Source organism: Zootoca vivipara, chromosome 13 (genome assembly GCF_963506605.1).
Source record: "Zootoca vivipara chromosome 13, rZooViv1.1, whole genome shotgun sequence".
In the NCBI taxonomy this organism is placed as follows: Eukaryota; Metazoa; Chordata; class Lepidosauria; order Squamata; family Lacertidae; genus Zootoca; species Zootoca vivipara.
The window spans coordinates 30708658-30726432 of record NC_083288.1 but is presented as its reverse complement, the minus strand read 5'-3'; the positions used below and the strand labels follow the sequence as shown (position 1 = coordinate 30726432).

The 17775-nt window shown below is 41.2% G+C and overlaps 1 protein-coding gene across 1 annotated transcript; it reads left to right on the top strand.

Annotated features, from left to right (window-relative positions):
* Positions 1 to 1641: 1641 nt before the first annotated feature.
* On the top strand, positions 1642 to 17662 carry LOC118095078 (butyrophilin subfamily 3 member A2-like). The gene is made up of 13 exons (XM_035136009.2): positions 1642 to 1776; positions 4711 to 4807; positions 5599 to 5955; positions 6745 to 7029; positions 7493 to 7591; positions 8501 to 8527; positions 10472 to 10498; positions 11061 to 11087; positions 13080 to 13106; positions 13853 to 13879; positions 15169 to 15189; positions 15364 to 15390; positions 16204 to 17662. Exons 2-13 carry the CDS (start codon positions 4741 to 4743, stop codon positions 16797 to 16799), a joined length of 1587 nt encoding a protein of 528 aa, XP_034991900.1. The 5' UTR covers positions 1642 to 1776; positions 4711 to 4740; the 3' UTR covers positions 16800 to 17662.
* Positions 17663 to 17775: the final 113 nt, after the last annotated feature.

Below are 17775 nucleotides of genomic sequence, written 5' to 3'. Positions count from 1 at the left end.
TGTTAGTAGCATAAACAAAGCAGGAAAAAATTCTGATTTATACATTACATAAGGGGAAGTGGGGCAGATTATTTAATTTAATGAAAAAAACAATTTTTATTGTGAGAGATCACAATCAGCTTTACAATTTGTTACTTAAAATCTAAATTACAGTGGTACCTCATTTTGCGTCCGCCTCGCCGAGCATCCATTTCAGTGAACATCCACAGCAAACCTGGAAGTTTCTTCCGCGTTTGCCACTCGCGCATGCGCAGAAGCGCTAAATCACGCTTTGTTGTGCGTCCTTTTTGTCTAGCATCCGGGGCTCTGGAATGGATCCTGGTCACAAAACAAGGTACGACTGTACATATCAAAACTAACAGTGTTTCACACATATTATAGACTTTATGGCAGGTTTTCTTAACAAAACATCAAAACTTATATTAATCTTTCCTTAAACACCTATGCATTTAATTATTATTTTTTGGAAACACTTAAAAAGTTTAAGAACTCACATTAGATAGTCAAAAAATAGTAATTTAAACAAAAGGCTTATAAAAAATAAGATACTTACTTAACATTTAGCTTCTCTTGCACATTATATCCACTTAAGTCAATAGAAAAAGTATAAAGAGATGACGTTCGAGATGTGCCCTTTGGGAAATTTGGTTTTCGCAACAGCAAAACATCCTTGAAATCAACGCTTGCCTTCTCTTCTACAATGGGGAAGACAAACATACTAGATCCTGGTCTTTTCCTGAGATATGACACTTGATAATCGGTCATATTATATTTAGAAATGATTTTGGCCACAGGTTTTTTTTTCTTTTCAAATTTAATGAGTTTAGAGATTTCATGCAAACTTATATATTGGGGCACTATTGTACACTAGTGGGGCACTTTTATATGTATGAATGTGCCCCGTGTCTTAGTGTTTCAAAGTGCCCCATGGACATTTTCAAAAAAACTAAGAGTTATTAATAAAACCACTGAAATTATTTAGAAATCGTGTGTAATCCTGATTACTGAGTGGAATAACTTACCTTTGGTATTTTTAAATCTTAACTAAACAACACAAAACAGTGTTGGAAAACTTTTACATTTCACATAATTTTTTAGTTGGCCGTGCTAAAAACACACCTACTGTGGTTGAACGCCAACGGCTAACTGGCGGGTGGCGCGGGCGCAACTGTTGTACTCACACATGTTTGTGATGTCGCGACACAAATAACATTTCTTGATAATGAAATATTGTTGGTGTATCAATGTGCCCCATGCATCAATGTGCCCCGCTTCCCCCCTATAGAAGCAAAATAATTGCTATATTTTAAATAGAAATAGAAATTCAACACAGCTCATCATAAAAAGGAAGTCTGTGACTAGGAGACTTGTGTGACTGCTTGGGCTGTTGTCCTGATGCTAATTGTTGCTGCAGTGCTTCAAGGTCTCTGTTCTCCCTTCCTAAGGTTATCTTTAAACCAGATTTGGGGTAGAGAGCCATTCATTTAGGACTGTCCTCTCAAATGCAACCCTGTAGTCACTGCATTAGCTCTCCAAGTATCTGTGCAGCATAATGTTTGCATGGGACAAGCATAGTGATTGCACAGGGCACTCCTCTATCCTTTGGAGGCAGGTGCTGAATGTCACAGCCATTAACTGTAGAGCAAATTGCTGGCAGTTACTTATCTTGAATGCAGAGCAGGAAAATGAAAGTAAATAACTCCCGTAGCAAAGGTCCGCCAGAAGCGGGAGCAAGGTACAGGAACTGACGAACAAATCTCACCATTTGCTAAGAAGGTAAGAAAAAATATTTCCAGAATTATATTTCATTCCTTTAGTTATTGGAATGTGTTTGTTTAATGATGAATTGGTGGTCAGGTGAAAGGAGAGAGGCTTTTCCCTTGCTTCTGTTCAGGATATAAATAGGATTGGTTTACCCTCGTGTAGAAACTTTCAAGCCACATTTGCAAATATATTTGTGATAGTAAATTTCAGGGACTTCCATGCAAAATGTAAGTTTACAAATATGAATGTGTGTGTTTGGGAGAAAGATGAATAAAAGCGACTTGCTCCTTTCTGCAGAGATCCTTCCTAGCCACAAAAGCCTGAATACTCGTCATTGCTTCTTTCATTTGAAATGGACATGAACTGGCTGCTTCTTTGCCACACCCATTTTACACTGGCGACTGATATTTATCCCTTGGCACACAGAGTTAGCTCTGCCATGGGACGTCTCAGACTTTTTTGTACCAACTTCATGGACTTCTGAGTAGGGGATGTCATTAACCATCTCTCAACTTGAAGGGCTTTTCCTGCTTTTCAAGCTCTTTAGTTAAATATGGATCTCCCATATAGTCATTCATTTCAGTGCATATGCAGAACCAGCCAATTCTAGACCCTTTCCATGCAAAATGTAAGTTTACAAATACAGTATGAATGTGCGTTTGAGAGAAAGAAGAATGAAAGCGACTTGCTCCTTTCTGCAGAGACCCTCCCTAGCCACAGAAGCCTGTAGAGGTGGTTGCTTTTTCATTTGTAATGGACATAAAATGGCTGCTTCTTTGCCACTCCCATGTTACACTAGCAAGTGATACTTTTTGTACTAGTTTCCTGGACTTCTACGTAGGGGATATCATTGACCGTCTCTCAACTTGTAGGGGGTTTCCTGCTTTTGAATATGGATCTCCCATACTGTATAGTCATTCATTTCGGTGCATATGCAGAACCAGCCACTTCTAGACCATAGCTGTCAAGTTTTCCCTTTTCTCGCAAGGAAGCCTATTCAGCGTAAGGGAATTTCCCTTAAAAAAGGGAGAACTTTACAGCTATGTTCTAGACAAAACCTGTTTTTCACTTCAGAGGATGAAGTTTCCCATTATGGGAATATTTCTTATAGTTCAATATGTTGTGTTGTGAAAAGCTCTGTATCAAACTTTACATGAGGAAAGTGGATCACTGAGTGGGGTGGGACCAACAGAGCAGTAAGTGTGTGACATGCATACATGGTGCTGCACAACACAATTTACCTGCAACTTTATAAATTTATTATTGTGGTTTAACAATATTGGAGCAGGGCGTTCAATTTCCTGAAATACTGACGAGATGTGGGAGAGAACATGATCCATCCACTTAAAATAGAGACAGAGTAGATGGCTTTTGAATTATTATTTTTTACTATATATGTAATACATATATAACATAAAATGTATTATATACAGTGGGACCTCGACTTATGAATGTAATCCGTTCCGAATGCACATCGTAGGTCGAAAACTTCGTAAGTCGAGTTTCCCATAGGAAAAGCGGTTTCCCATAGGAATGCATTGGAAATGGAAATGCAAATGGAAAAATTTGTAAGTCGAGGAAACCACATCTAAAAACTCATACGTCGATAAACTGCATCTAGCCGCGAACGGGTTTTCCGTTCGGATGTCGAAAAAATTGTAAGCGCACGGCCACTTTTTCCTCTCGTAAGTCGAAAATGTCGGAAGTCGAGGAGCTTGTAAGTCGAGGTCCCACTGTATAAACAAAAGTAAAATCCTATACATGCCGCATTTTCAGATAAGTGTGTCCATAGAAAACAGCTTTAGTTGACACATACATTCTGCTGGTGTGGTGAAATGCACAGCTATAACTCCCTTTGTTTTATTTAAAATAATAAGAAATTACAAATATACCTATTTGTGGAGAAGGAGTAGAAGAAAAGACAAAAGGGGACACTGGAGTGAATGTATACTATATAAGTAGCAATCTCCTTTCCAAGCTGCTCCCAACTCTAGAGGAAAGTGAAAAAACTTCACAGTAATGTTGCCACTTTATTTGTGTACCATTCATCCACATACTTTGTGCTCAAACCAAAACACATCAAATGAATGACCAAAAAAATCACTACTGTATCTATAGTAGCCCATAAAAGCAAGTGAGCCCAGACCAGAGAGTCCATATCATTGATTTCTGACAGAACTTCCCAACTGACTTGACAGACTCATTGAGGCAGCCCCTCCCCCATGTCCCTAGGGCTACCGTCTTCCTTGAGGAAATTCAGAAACTGGGATACCCAGGCTAGGGATTATTGGCGCATCAGCTCCCGATAAGAATTAACAGTGGCCTGAGAAAACTACTGGGACAGCCCCTCATTCACCTTCTCTGGGGCTATTTAAGTCCCATCTGCCCTGAGGGATGGCAAGGAAGCCGAGGCCAGGAGCAAATGCCATCAGTTGTCAGTCAACCTGAGAGGTCTCTGCCACTACATTTTTGTTCTACTACTGTATATTAAAATTGTAAACAACCTCAAGTGCATTGACTGAAAAGTGGTGTGTAATAAATGCAATATATATATATATATATATATATATATATATATATATATATATATATATATATATATATTCAAAACAAGATAATCAGAATAATAAAAATACATCAAAAATAGCTTGGTTACCAGGAAGAACAAAACAAAACACTGTATTGAATATGGCCCTCTGACCCACTTGCAAGATCCACTTGCAAAAGAGGATACCATCTTGTATAATGTATACCATTCCTGGTATATATAGCATAAATTAAGTTTTAACAAAGCCAAAGTATAATACATGAAGAGTAATGTACAAAAATGCCTATATTTATTTAAATAATGTAGACATTGCTGTTGACAGTAATTACCGGTAATAAATGGTGACCAGTGCATCTTGCAATTTTATTTTTTATTTCTTTCTTCCAACAATTGTACAGGTATAGTCCTATTCTTCAGATCTTTGATCCATGTCTTCCTCATCAACGATTGTTTGCATTTTTATCTTTCTTCAAATCTCCCATGTGCTAACTTCAGGTAAGCAAGCTACTTTTGTAAAGTTTATTGCAGTGAGCAGTTCAGCTCTGAGGTAATGCTTGTGTGTAAAGCACTGGTCTTCAACTGGTGGGTCAGAACCCACTAATAGGCCAAGGTGGGTCGACACAGGAGCACTCCCACCATGCAAATCTGTGATAAAAGAGTAAGAAATGAATCCCCAAATGCATGTCTGGGTTAAAGGTAGGTTCTGGGTCGAAAAATGTTGAAGATAACTGGTGTAAATTACAGCTGAGCAAAACATGCTTCTTAGAATCATAGAATCCTAAAGTTGGAAGGGACTTCAAGGGTCATCTAGTCCAACCTCTTGCAATCCTGGAACCTCTCCTAAAACATCAATGACACATGGCCATCCAACCTCTGCTTAGAAACCTTCAATGAAGGAGAGTCTACCACTTTCTGAGGGAATCTTTTCCACTGTTGAACAACTCTTACCGTCTGGAAGTTCATCAGTATCCTGCGGAATAGAGTGGGACTATTGCTTCTCTTCATCAAAACATTATACTTCAGTTGATGCAACCTAGAATAGCAATAGCTTTTTTGCTACTGCATGACAATGTTGACTCATGTTCAGATTGTGGTCCACTAAAACCCCTAGATCCTTTTCACATGTACTATTGGCAAGCTGGTTCTCCCTGCCTGAGTGCAGAATCTTACACTTTTTACATGGTTGCCATATCTTTCCATCCCCAAAAAAGAATTACACGGAGGAATTACTGCCAGTAGTGGTCAATTTAAGGTGAACTTTTGATATATATTTTTATTCCCCAAAGGTCAATTTAAAATCAATCCACCCCCAAAGCCTATAGTTGGTGTCCTTGGAAAAGAAGTGATCCTGCCATGTCAACTAACAACTTCAAGCATACCGGAAAGCACCAACATCAAGGTCCAGTGGATCTTGGATAAATCCTCGGAAAAAACTGACGTGAAATCCTACTATGGTCGAAACAGGCCAGAAACACAGGATAACAGATACCAAGGTCGAGCTGAGCTTTCCCAGAATGATCTTAATAAAGGGAACATGTCTCTGATTCTGAAGAAAAGCCATCTGTCTGACCAAGGAAATTACACCTGTATAGTCTTCCTTGGGGACTGGTATGATGAGGTGGTGGTTGAGTTGGTTTTGGCAGGTGAGTTTATTCTTATAATTCTTATTATTAGGTTTGCTAAACCTCTGGGGCTGACCTGGAATCTCTAGGTTTGCCTGCTCCCCTCCATGGTGCAGAAAGAGGACTTGAATCTCCAGGTAGGCAAGAGCATCTTTGGGGGAATACCATGTCCCTGCATGCAGCTTGCAAGCTTCAAGCCCGCAGAAGCCAATTGGGTTTTGTTTTGTTTTGGCATATGTGGGGTGTGTGGGTGTGTCTGCCACTTAACCTCCTTCTCCAGGGCTCTGTGGTGAGAGGAAGAGCAGAGTAAGAAAATGAACTGGGCTGGGTACTAGAGGAGGATGGGGTTATGAGTATGCATGGACACTTAGCACAAGATCTATGGCTGCAGAAGTGAGAGAAGCACATGAAGAATAGCAGCAGCAGCCAAGCCTTGCTGCCTCCACCATCTGCACTAACTCCTGGATGTTCTTCCTGAGCATGTCTGAGGATGCCGGGATATCACCAGGTGCTGTGGGCCACATTAAGGATTCATTTTCAGAAATACAAGTTGTCAAACTTAAAACTGTAGAACCCAGGTCACTCAATCAGACTTCTTCATCTCTTTGCAGCCATGAGCACTACTCACAGGAGCAATCGTCCTGTAGCTTGAGAATACTAAAAAAGAAAATTTGGCACAAAATGTGTACTGTAAGAACTGACTGTAATAAAGTATCATTCCTGGTGTTTGGTCAGAGTGCAGAAACTCTAGACAGGTTCTATGATATTTGGAACGATGGAAAATAAATATGTGGTGTTATTCTTGTTCAGCAAAAGGAACAGAGCCCACCATTGCCTTGGTGGATTATAAAGGCTGGGGGATTGGCCTCACCTGCAGCTCCAACGGTTGGTACCCAAAGCCCAAGGCTCTCTGGCTGGACAGTGAAGGGAAAGTCCAAAGTAAACAGTCAGACACTACAAACACAGAGACCATGGCTGGGAACTTCAGTGTTTCCAGTTCCATTACAACAGAGTCAGGAGTTGACCATGAAGTCTCTTGCAAAATCATCAACGAACTCCTCGGGATGGAGAGTGAATCAAGAATCCTGATCTCTGGTGAGTAGGGGTGAAGCAAAAGGGCCAAGAGGTTCAATGCTTTCAATATTTTCTTCAGTACAAGTACTATAAGAAGAGAGAGGTTTGGGAAATTTATTCAATTTTGATGCCTCTGAAGTACACCAGACTTTGTTTGAATGGATTATCCAGAATCTCTTCAACTGTAGTTCTGCTCAGCAGCATTTCATCAGTTATCAACTGGGGTAATGGCTAAAGTGTCTTCTGGCTTCTATCCCATATACACTATTCAGCGGAGAGGCAGGCAGGTCACAGCTGAAACCCCACCCCCACCCCATTGGCACAACTTCGCTCAGTTCTGCCAATCCCCCCCAAAATGGGAAGTTCAGGAGAATTTGGGGCAATGAAGGTAAGTGGCAAAATCAGACTCTATTTGGGTTAGTTTTGCAACTTGAAACTGGTTGGGTTAGTTTTGCTGTAACTGAGGTTTTAATGTGTGTTTCAGATGCCCTTTATCCTACCACATCCCCTTGGCTAGCACCCTTCCTAATCATTCTGTTGATTTTCATCTGCCTTCTTGTTGGTGCTGGGTACAAACTGAGACGTAAGTATTTTAAATCTGTCATTTTCATAATCTCATTTACCGGTAACTGTAGATGTGAACTGTTACAGAAACCTTCTATTTTTTGTACCTATGTTGATAAAAATGAGGGACGCGGGTGGCGCTATGGGTTAAACCACTGAGCCTAGGGCTTGCCGATCAGAAGGTTGGCAGTTCGAATCCCCACGATGGGGTGAGCTCCTGTTGCTCGGTCCCAGCTCCTGCCCACCTAGCAGTTCGAAGGCACGTCAAACTGCAAGTAGATAAATAGGTACCACTCTGGTGGGAAGGTAAATGGCGTTTCCGTGCGCTGCTCTGGTTCGCCATAAGCGGCTTTGTCATGCTGGCCACATGACCTGGAAGCTGTACGCCGGCTCCCTCGGCTAATAACGCGAGATGAGCGCCGCAACCCCAGAGTCGGTCACGACTGGACCTAAGGGTCAGGGGTCCCTTTACCTTTACCTTTTATAAAAATGAGTGGCGTGTAGGACTAAAATGTTAGTGAATTTTCATGAAGAAAAAATGCAGAATAATGCAAACTAAACTTAAGATTTAAAATGAGAAATGGAGAGAAACCAAAATTCGTAGAATTATCCATTGCTATTGGCAGGTCATGGAAATAAAGCAGAAATTGCTTGTCCTTTTTAAGGGGCATGACCCACAGACTAAGGCACAACAGCTGGAGGTGCTGTTGACCTGGCAAAGGCCAGACTCAGGGACTCATACCAGGCTTCACTAATCAAGAATCTTCACACCATCTGACAGTGACACATGCTGGTATCCCTCAGGTTCAAACTCAAGAGTCCTTGGCAAGAATAATCAGTGGCATTCATTTGTGATTCTCCCACCCACCCAATCCTAAATATGGTTATAAACGGTCTGATTTTTATAATTTGCTATACTTTCTTTCAGAGAGTTATCAGAAGTTATCTCAATGTGGTGAGTAATTGACAATGGCATATTTTATACATATCATTTATGTAAAGGACAGAGAGTTCACTGCAATGTTATTGGGAGAGGTATAAAGGATCATAATCAAATTCCCTGGCATGACTATTTTCTTTTTCTTGGATGAAAGCAAATTCCACCTCTACAGAGGGTCAAGCCTTATTCAACTATGGCTAACCATGGAATGTTCTGTTATTTTGCTTTTCTGGGGTTTCATTTGCCTTTTTAAATGTTTATTTGTTGATTTAAAATTGTATTCATATATTCATATATTCTGTGAATTTGTTATATTCACACTTTTGCTATCAGATCTAGTGATGAAGGGCAGTCAAGATACATTCTGAGTATCAGAGATGTCTCTAAGTGATGGACAATTAAATGTAGATCATACCCTCCAACATTTCTCCAATGAAAATAGGGATGTCCCATTCCATAATGATAATTTTACTATTTATACCCCACACATCTTACTGGGTTGCCCAGCCACTCTGGGCAGCTTCCAACATATATTAACACAATAAAACATTAAACTTTTTTTTTAAAAAAAAAATCCTTCCCTATACGGGATTGCTTTCAGATAACTTGGGAGTCTTGCGGTTAGGCATTGGAAATTTGCATAAAAGAAGAAGGGGGGCAGATTGCATCATCCCCTGCCCAGAAATTGGAGAAGTAACTCCGTTAAAGGGGTTCCGGGGGCGGTAGCTTTGTCCTGGGCCTGCGGAGGACAGGGCCTTATGGCACCCCCCAACGGTGGCCACAGGAGGTGTTCCAGTAGATGTACATCACTGGGCTCCTTTCTGGTGGTTAATTTCTCCCAGACTGTAACACACGGGTTACAGTCGGATATAGCCGGTTAGGTTCCAATGCCTAAGCCAATACCGCTCATCATTCGTAACCAATAAAGTTGTGGCCCTTTCGCCCACTTAAACTTATTCATGGTGTCTCGTGTCTTATTTCACGTGGAGGGAGGGGCATTGCCACACAACTCCATACCCTCTAACATTTCTCCACTGAAAATAGGGACATCCTAAGGAAAAGTGGGACATTCTGTGATCAAATCAGAAATCAGGAGGGCTTCTCTAAATCAGGGACGCCCTTGGAAAACAGGAACACTTGAGTCTGGTAGATGAAGTAATGCTCAGATATCGTCTTCCTGCTGAGATCAGTAGACTCAACTGAAATAAGATCATTGATTATAGTGCATCTACTTTGATTATGATTTGTTAGATGTAACCAAGAAGTGGGGAAATCCACAATGGCTATAATTAATTGCTGGCTGTTTTGGAGAGAAGCATTAAATGCTTGTTTTCTGTTTCTGAAGATGACACCTACCTTAAATATTGCCATTAGAATCCCTGATGACCTTGGTGGCTAGGAGTGCCTTTTATCACATTGGGCTAGTGCCACAGCTAGAATCATTCCTGAACTGTGATTTCCATCATTGGAAATGCCAAGACCCTAGTAATTCAATCTTTGCAGGACTTCTGTGGTTGATCTGGAAACTGCAGTCGGTGCAGAATGCTGCAATACTGGCTGCACTGGCTGCAACTTTGTTACTAAGCTAAGTTGAAGGTATTACTATTAGTACGTAAAGCCATTAACAATTTGGAACCACTTTACATGCCAAGTTGAATGTTTCAGTTGGCAGAACTTGCACTTTTGCAGGTGCCAAAAACTTCTTTATTTCAGCAAGTCTCCCCAGGTATATATTTAGTTATCTATGCTCTGTTTCAGTGATATTTATCTTCTGTATACTTTTTAATCAGTCTTGTGGGTTTTAACTGAGTTTAGCTGAGTTTGACCAATAGTTTCCGTGTGTGCATCAATTTAAAAGCTTTATAATTGTGGTCTACGAATCTTTCTAAATAGATACAGTGCAGCATATAATGTTCAGTAAATAAATGAATAATTTGCAATGCATCTTGTTTTCTGCAGAAAAGAAGAAGAACAAAACACAAGCTGGTAAATGCCTCTAAGAGAGATTCACCTCTTCTATAGTACTGTTCCATAATTGTTTATATTTTTAGCATCTGCCTCCCCCTATCAGTATTGTTTTCAGGGTGACTAGCAGTAACACTTTATTAAAAGCCCTGTAAAGAGGAGCAGGAGAAAAATAGCAAAATTTTAACCACAATAAATGAGTAAACCATAGATTTTTAATAAATAAATAAATAAATGCTCTTATTACCTGGCACAACTTAATATGCAGAGATAGCTATATGAATGGATGGTCATACAGCAGCCCTGGTGACTAAAATTAATCAAAGCAGAGGTTGGGTTGGGTTGAGCAAGCAAGGAATAATCCTGTCACATTCACAAGATGACAAGCTAATGTTTTATATCCCATAACTTGTATTATTAATAATAGTTGTGTTGGCAATAGTAGCTAACAGGCATAGTGAAGGGACTCTCCCCACATAAGATAGCCCTTTGGCTATATTGGTGGAAGTAAATCCTTGATTAATCATAATTACATGGATGTATAAAGTGTATATGACTAACATTTTGCTATCACTGTTTTCAGACCAAAATTATCTAACCGAAGCAATAGGTAAGATGAGATTATTTCCCTTTTCTCACGTTCCCTTTTATATATAGGCAGGATTTCTTCTATACTTGCAAGATTTCAAAAGCCCAATTTTCTGCAGTATCGATTCATCTCCTGTCTTGGCGTTTCGTATTGCTATGAAGTTTTACTCCTGGAACCATGTTCAAATTGTCAACTGCAAGAGGCATTTCAAACTGGAGGCATCCCATAATGCTGGCAAGTTGGAGTTGGGCTGCTAAGGGTCTTCCAGATATATCAAAAAAGGAAAAGTTGAACTAGATCCATTAACTAGAGAAGAGAAAGCCAAGGAGAAGGAGATATGTGATCACATTTATATGTTGGGGGGATAAAAAGAGGGAGAATAATATATGTATTCTTCTGTTTTAATGTGTGCCTTATAATGTACAGTACCGTACCAGAAATTCAAACCCTGCCACTGTCTATATATGGTCACAACTAACTTAAATCCCCTTGTTGTTTTGCGTGGACAGGCGGAGTCCCCCAAACCCCATGCAACCCCTGAGCGGAATAATGACACAAGACATTATGCTTGTGCTATGTGCTATGAGCACAAGACATTATGCTCGTGCTATGGGATTACAAATTGGCCACAACTTTATTGAGATTCAGATGTAGGGAGACCTTGGCTCAGGCATTGGGTGTTATCCTCTCCCAGGCCCCAGCTGGGGTTCTGGGAGGCTTCAGGGTTATCCAGAATGTATGGGGGGTAGGGCTGGCTCTGGAGAGCATATGTTCAAGCAGAGAGAGCCTCCCCCCCCCCCCGTTCGCTGCCGCTGGAAGGGGGGAGCAATGTCAACCTCTTGGCATGGACAATGCTTCCCCCCAATACCCCTTAAGGGGGGGGCCCTGATCATGTCGTCGCAAAGAGGGTGAGGTCACCGTCTCACGCCCCTCCCTTCAGGAAGATAGCCTAAAGAATTCCACCCAAGGCCTGACACCACCAAAGTTGTGGCATATTGCTATGGGAAAGGCGAAACCTGCCAATGCAGGTTGACGTGGGACTGCCTGCGTACCTGTGGGGAAAGGGGGTTAATCTGCAACAGAAAGTCAGTGAACTGCAACGAAATGGTCAATTGAGGGAAAGATGTTTGTATGTATTAAAGTATAAGAATTATCGTTTAAATTATAAGATATGAGGTTAAATTAAGATATTTTGAAACTGCAATTCTAGTTATTAAAAATGAACTCAAGAGGGGGATACGGGGAAGTCCATTGTGTTAAGAAATAAGATCTGATATTATTTGTATTATGGTATAAAATCAATAAAAATTATTTTTAAAAAAAGAAAGTCATTGAACTGCAACGAAATGGTCAATTGAGGGCATGGAAGGTGGGAGAAGCTCCAGAGCCGACTGGTGCCTGTAGGTAGGATTCAACTTCTATTGTGTGAGCTGTAAGACCCTCCCCTTACCAGGGCAGACCCCTGGCAAACACCTCCCCCAGGCAGGATTGGGCAGTTGGCTGCGGTAGGCGGAGACCCCCTGCATCATGCCTGGCGAGGTGGTGCCAGATCCGAACTTCTGGGGAGTCGCCTTTTGGGGGTCAAGGGGGCTGCGCGTGACTACACAAAATGTGCCCCCCATTTTATGTGGGGAGCGGTCATTACAGTCATATATGAAAGCAGCATATAAGAGAGAAGTACTCATGGGAAAAGAAATCTTCCAAATTATGGACGAATAGGTTTAGGATTTTTTTCTGCGGGGCAGAAACTAAATTAAAAGGAATTTGCTTCCCTGTCGGTGGTTTGAGAGCAGTGGTTTTATTATGAAAATAGCACACATCATACAGGTATCCATAGGAAAGTACTGTAACCTGCACAATTGCAGGAGGACAGAGGCTATGAAATTACGATGAATGGAAGTTGGGTTGCTTCAGGCTAGTGTTCTGCTCAAATTGAACCAAGTATCCCAGGAACTGAATGAAAAGCTGTGTTCATGTGTGCTAAGATTTACTCTTTTGCATTTGTTGCTGTAGAAACTGAGAAACGCACAGGACAAGCAAGTGAGTATCCCTTTAATGAATAACTAGCCACAAAGTGCCTATAGTCTTTGATAAACTGCAAGCTTCTTTCTTGCACTTATGTGAGCCATTCTTACCAGCTCCTTGATACACAACAAAAGGCCAGCAGCAGGCACTGAGAGAACCCTTGGGTTTTGTTTTCTTCCAGATCTCCAGACAGGCATTTGGGAGCAAGGGTCGGATGTACATTTCAAAATGACTCTATGAAAATAGAGACAAGGCACCTATTTTTATAACCCAAGAAAATCTTTAATAAAAATTGTTTTAAAAATAGAAAATGAAATAAACAAATCCATGTTCCTAGTAGAATAAAGAGCATGGGGAACAGGCCCACCTGTTAAATAAATAACTTTGCTGGATATTGTGCTGATGAATAATTTATTGTTCTTGGGGCAGTGAAATAACTCATTATCATAAAAGTTTGTATGTGATAATAACAGTTTTCAATATATACATAGGAGGGACATGGCTGCAGTGGGGAAGAAGGGGATGAACACCCAGCAGTGGGGAGCAGCAGGGGGTGGATGCCTGGCGGTGGCAAGGAACAAGGGGTCACGGGGGGTCACGGGGAGCAGCACTGTGGGTTTTGCATCTAGTATGCACTGAAACGAAAATAGGACCTGTATGGATTTTCAGTTGTGTAGCTTGACCTCACATCTTAGTCATTCACTTATTCTCGTTTATTTTCTTAACTCTTCATTGTACTAATTCAAGTCATTCTTTTATAGGTGTTTTTGAACTAGAATACCGTTTTGGTAAGGCAAAACTTGATGTATGGATTTGGAGGCAGGGGTTGGGGATTGAATTAACAGGGAAGGAGTAGGACGGTGACATCCATTTTGGTAGGAGAAAGTACTGTATTTTACAATTTGACTCAGAATCCCCCCCCCCCCCAACATTTATTTCATGTATAGTTAGTACTATGTGGAATTCCAAATATATGGAACTTAATTCATTCTGGAGGTCCGTTCTTAAGCTGAAACCGTTCTTATCCAGAGGCGCACGCTTTTGCTAATGGGACCTCCCGCTGTGCGTGCGTCTCTGGCACATGATTTCTGTTTACATCCGGGGCAAAGTTTGCATCCAGGAGCAGCTACTTCCGGGTTAGCGCAGTTCATAACCCAAAGTGTTTGTAACCAGAAGCGTTCAAAACCTGAGGTACCACTGTAATAGTATTATGAGTTTAACCTGCAATATATTTTTCATAGGCTGGATCCAGACTAAGTTACCGTAGTTGCATTTGGCCCACCTTTAAATCAATGGGACAAATGGGTCACCATGACTAATTTCCTACTTTAATTTCAATAGGACCGAAGTGTGACCAAGGTCACACCTGCAGCAGACATTGAAAACAATATTATACCACTTTATCAGGAATGGCTTCCCCCAAAGCATCTTGGAACTGTTATTTCTTAAGGGTACTGGGAGTTGTGAGGAAACCACTATTCCCCTCCCAGAGGATTGATGATTAAAGCACTGTGGGAATTGTAGCTCTATAAGGCGTCTCCTAAAAACTCTCAGCATCCTTAACAAACTGCAGTTCTCAAGATGCTTTAAAAGTAGTCATGGTATAAAGTAAAGGTAAAGGTACCCCTGACCATTAGGTTCAGTCGTGACCGACTCTGGGGTTGCGCGCTCATCTCGCATTATTGGCCGAGGGAGCCGATGTATAGCTTCCAGGTCATGTGGCCAGCATGACAAAGCTGCTTCTGGCGAACCAGAGCAGCGCACAGAAACGCCATTTACCTTCCCGCTGTAGCGGTTCCTATTTATCTACTTGCACTTTGACGTGCTTTCGAACTGCTAGGTTGGCAGGAGCTGGGACCAAGCAACGGGAGCTCACCCCGTCACAGGGATTCGAACTGCCGACCTTCTGATCAGCAAGCCCTAGGCTCAGTGGTTTAACCACAGCACCACCTGGGTCCCTTAGTCATGGTATAATAATGCCATAAATATAAGTTGAGGATGTGGACTAAGTTTGTCATGATGCAAACCCATATATTTTGACAACGATATCACTAATTGGAATATTCTTTCGTTTCAGGTAGTCTCATCTATGAGCTGGGTAAGGCAGATTCCTTTTGATGAGGCAGTGGTTGTTCTGTACCGAAGTATTGTTTTCTAGCATTTTAATTGCATTTAAATCATTTTTCAATTCTGAAAAATTCTGGGCTGTTCACTTGTTTCATAGATGTTTCCCTGTTCTCTATGACTGATCAATTTTCTCTTCTGTTTGCAGAGGCTAGAAGAGCTCAGGACTACGCAGGTAAGGAAACTGTCATAATTAGGCTTAATGCATGGATCTGCATAGATGATTCAAATGCCATCACTCAGTGATTTTTCACTTGCTGTCCTTTTTCATATGAAAACATAAAAGTCAGAGGTGAAGCTAGATGGTCCAGCATCTGGAGAGGCGCACATGCTGTGAACCCGGGGGGGGGGGGAGTCCCATGGGGGTGGGGCGAATGTCCCAGGGGAGCAGGGGGCGATGTCACCCCCTCAGGGATGACACTCAGGGCGGACTGCATCCCCCTTCCTCCACCAGTGATCACAGTAGCAATGGATTAATTGTGCTTTCATAGTTTTAATTAATTCTAAGGCAACCAGAATTCAGCATTGGGAGGCCTAAAACTGCCCTATCCTTGCTCTAGTTGTATGTATTTGTATAGCTGACATGCATACAAACCAGAGAGGAACTGAGCTAACTGATTTCTTTAGGACTGTACTTTGCATGTGGCTGTCTGTATAGAGAAGTTCGCACTTTATAATTTATTTATCTCAAAAGAGCCCAGGGCGGAAAACAGATCCACAATGTAAAAACAAAACAAAACCATTCTGAAACAGGGGGAGGGGTGATCACAACACCTCTACAGCCATGCCTTCTCATTGTACTGAGTTTCTACATAAGTGTGTTGGCATTTCTATATAGACAAACCAGTTAAGTTTCTATATCCAAGTTGAGCAGTAAGAATAATTGGTCAACTATGAGATAAAATGTGTTTGCTGCAGCAGATTGAGGCATCTACTGCTCCAGAACTAAAACATGTTTCCTTTCTCTCTGTGATTGCTTCCCTTATAGTTGCTGTCACTTTGGATTCATATTATAAACATCCAGAAATCAGCACCAGTGGGGATAAAGAAAGAACCAGCCTTCAAACTCTCACCCCAGGGGAAGGAGCAACTGTTCTGGGAACTCGGATTTTTGTAGGGAAAGAAGGTTATGCTGCTGGGAAACACTACTGGGAGGTGGAGGTGGGAGAGAGGGTGGACTGGGAGCTGGGGGTGCTGACTCAGGCTGAAAGGGACAAATTCAGAGAGAGAAAGGCTCTTAGGTCCTTTCAGGAAGGCCGCTGGGCTCTGAGAAGCAGCCAAGGAAAATTCTTTTCCGGTCCATGTGAGAAAGAGATTGAAAAGAAGCCACATCAGTCTTATTCAGTGATTGGTTTGTTACTAGATCAAGAAAAGGGGGAAATCTCATTTTATAACACCAGTAATCCCAGATTCCTTATAGATTCTATCCCCATTAAATCCACTGACAAATTGTACCCATTTTTAGATTATGGCAGTGCTTCAGAAAACAGTGACCCTAAGCCATCAGAGAAAAGCAGTGCTTCAGAAAACAGTGGTCCCAAGTCATTAAAGAAAAGCTTTTTAAACTTTTTCAAGAAACCCTGATAGAAAAGAAGAGTTCTCAGGGAAGAACTGTTGGCATGAAATGCCCAGGCTTCACAAGGAGGGTAGAATAATGGAAACAGTACTAACACGGTTGAACTGATGGATATTTTGCTTTGCTTTTGCCATTTCTTTTTCTTTCATTTTTTTTTAAACCCCCATTGCTATGGATGCACATTTATGGCACCAACTCGACCGTCATAGGAATCCTATGCTGCCCCTAAGTCAGGCATTGTTCTTGAACCTCTTCCCTCCAACACAGATCATTCTCAGAAATAGAATATATATTGTGCCATTATTGTAAATTTTCCTTCATTTTTGTGTATGAGCCTTTGTCATATTTGTAAATAAAAATATTTTTATAAAAACCAAAAACAGAGTTGGTTGCAAGTTGAATGCTAATGTCCTCACTGCCCCCCCCCCCCGAACATTTTGGTTCAATTGAAAGCCTTTATGTAGTAGAGTTCATGTGCAAAGCAGGCAGAGTAGAGACTGAAATGGGGCAATCTGTGTTTGAGGAATAATTGAGAAAAGTAAGGAAGAAGGTGAAAGGGAAAAGAGAGTGAATGTGAAAATAGGGGAACAAAAGGGGGTTGCAAAAAAGGAGGGAATAGGAGACATGGAATTTGGGTTAAAGATTAAAGCAGGGGTATGCAACGGTCTGAAGCAGAGGAGGGGAAGATGTCTTCATAACTGAGCAGAAGGTAAAAAGAGATATATGTCTGAACAAGCATGCTTGGACACCGTACACATCAACTCAGTGCACAGGTCCAAGAGGATTAGTACCTTTTTTGTGGAGTCAATATGTGAATAGCATTATCAGTTAAAGAAAAAAAAAAACTTGTCACACTAGGAAGTAGGGAAATGGTGGTTTATTACATGGAAATGAAAAGAGACAATGCAGATGGATGCTGCTTCATTCAGCAAGTACAGACACCTTTATCCGAAAGAGCAAAAAGAGTCCCTAACTAGACACTGA

Bases quoted from the DNA above. Each gene is read 5' to 3' on its own strand.
- LOC118095078 (XM_035136009.2), top strand. From the start codon at position 4,741: ATGTCTTCCTCATCAACGATTGTTTGCATTTTTATCTTTCTTCAAATC. The intron at 7,030-7,492 runs GTGAGTAGGGGT...TGTGTGTTTCAG, and splicing joins ATCAAGAATCCTGATCTCTG to ATGCCCTTTATCCTACCACA. The intron at 13,880-15,168 runs GTAAGGCAAAAC...CTTTCGTTTCAG, and splicing joins TGAACTAGAATACCGTTTTG to GTAGTCTCATCTATGAGCTG.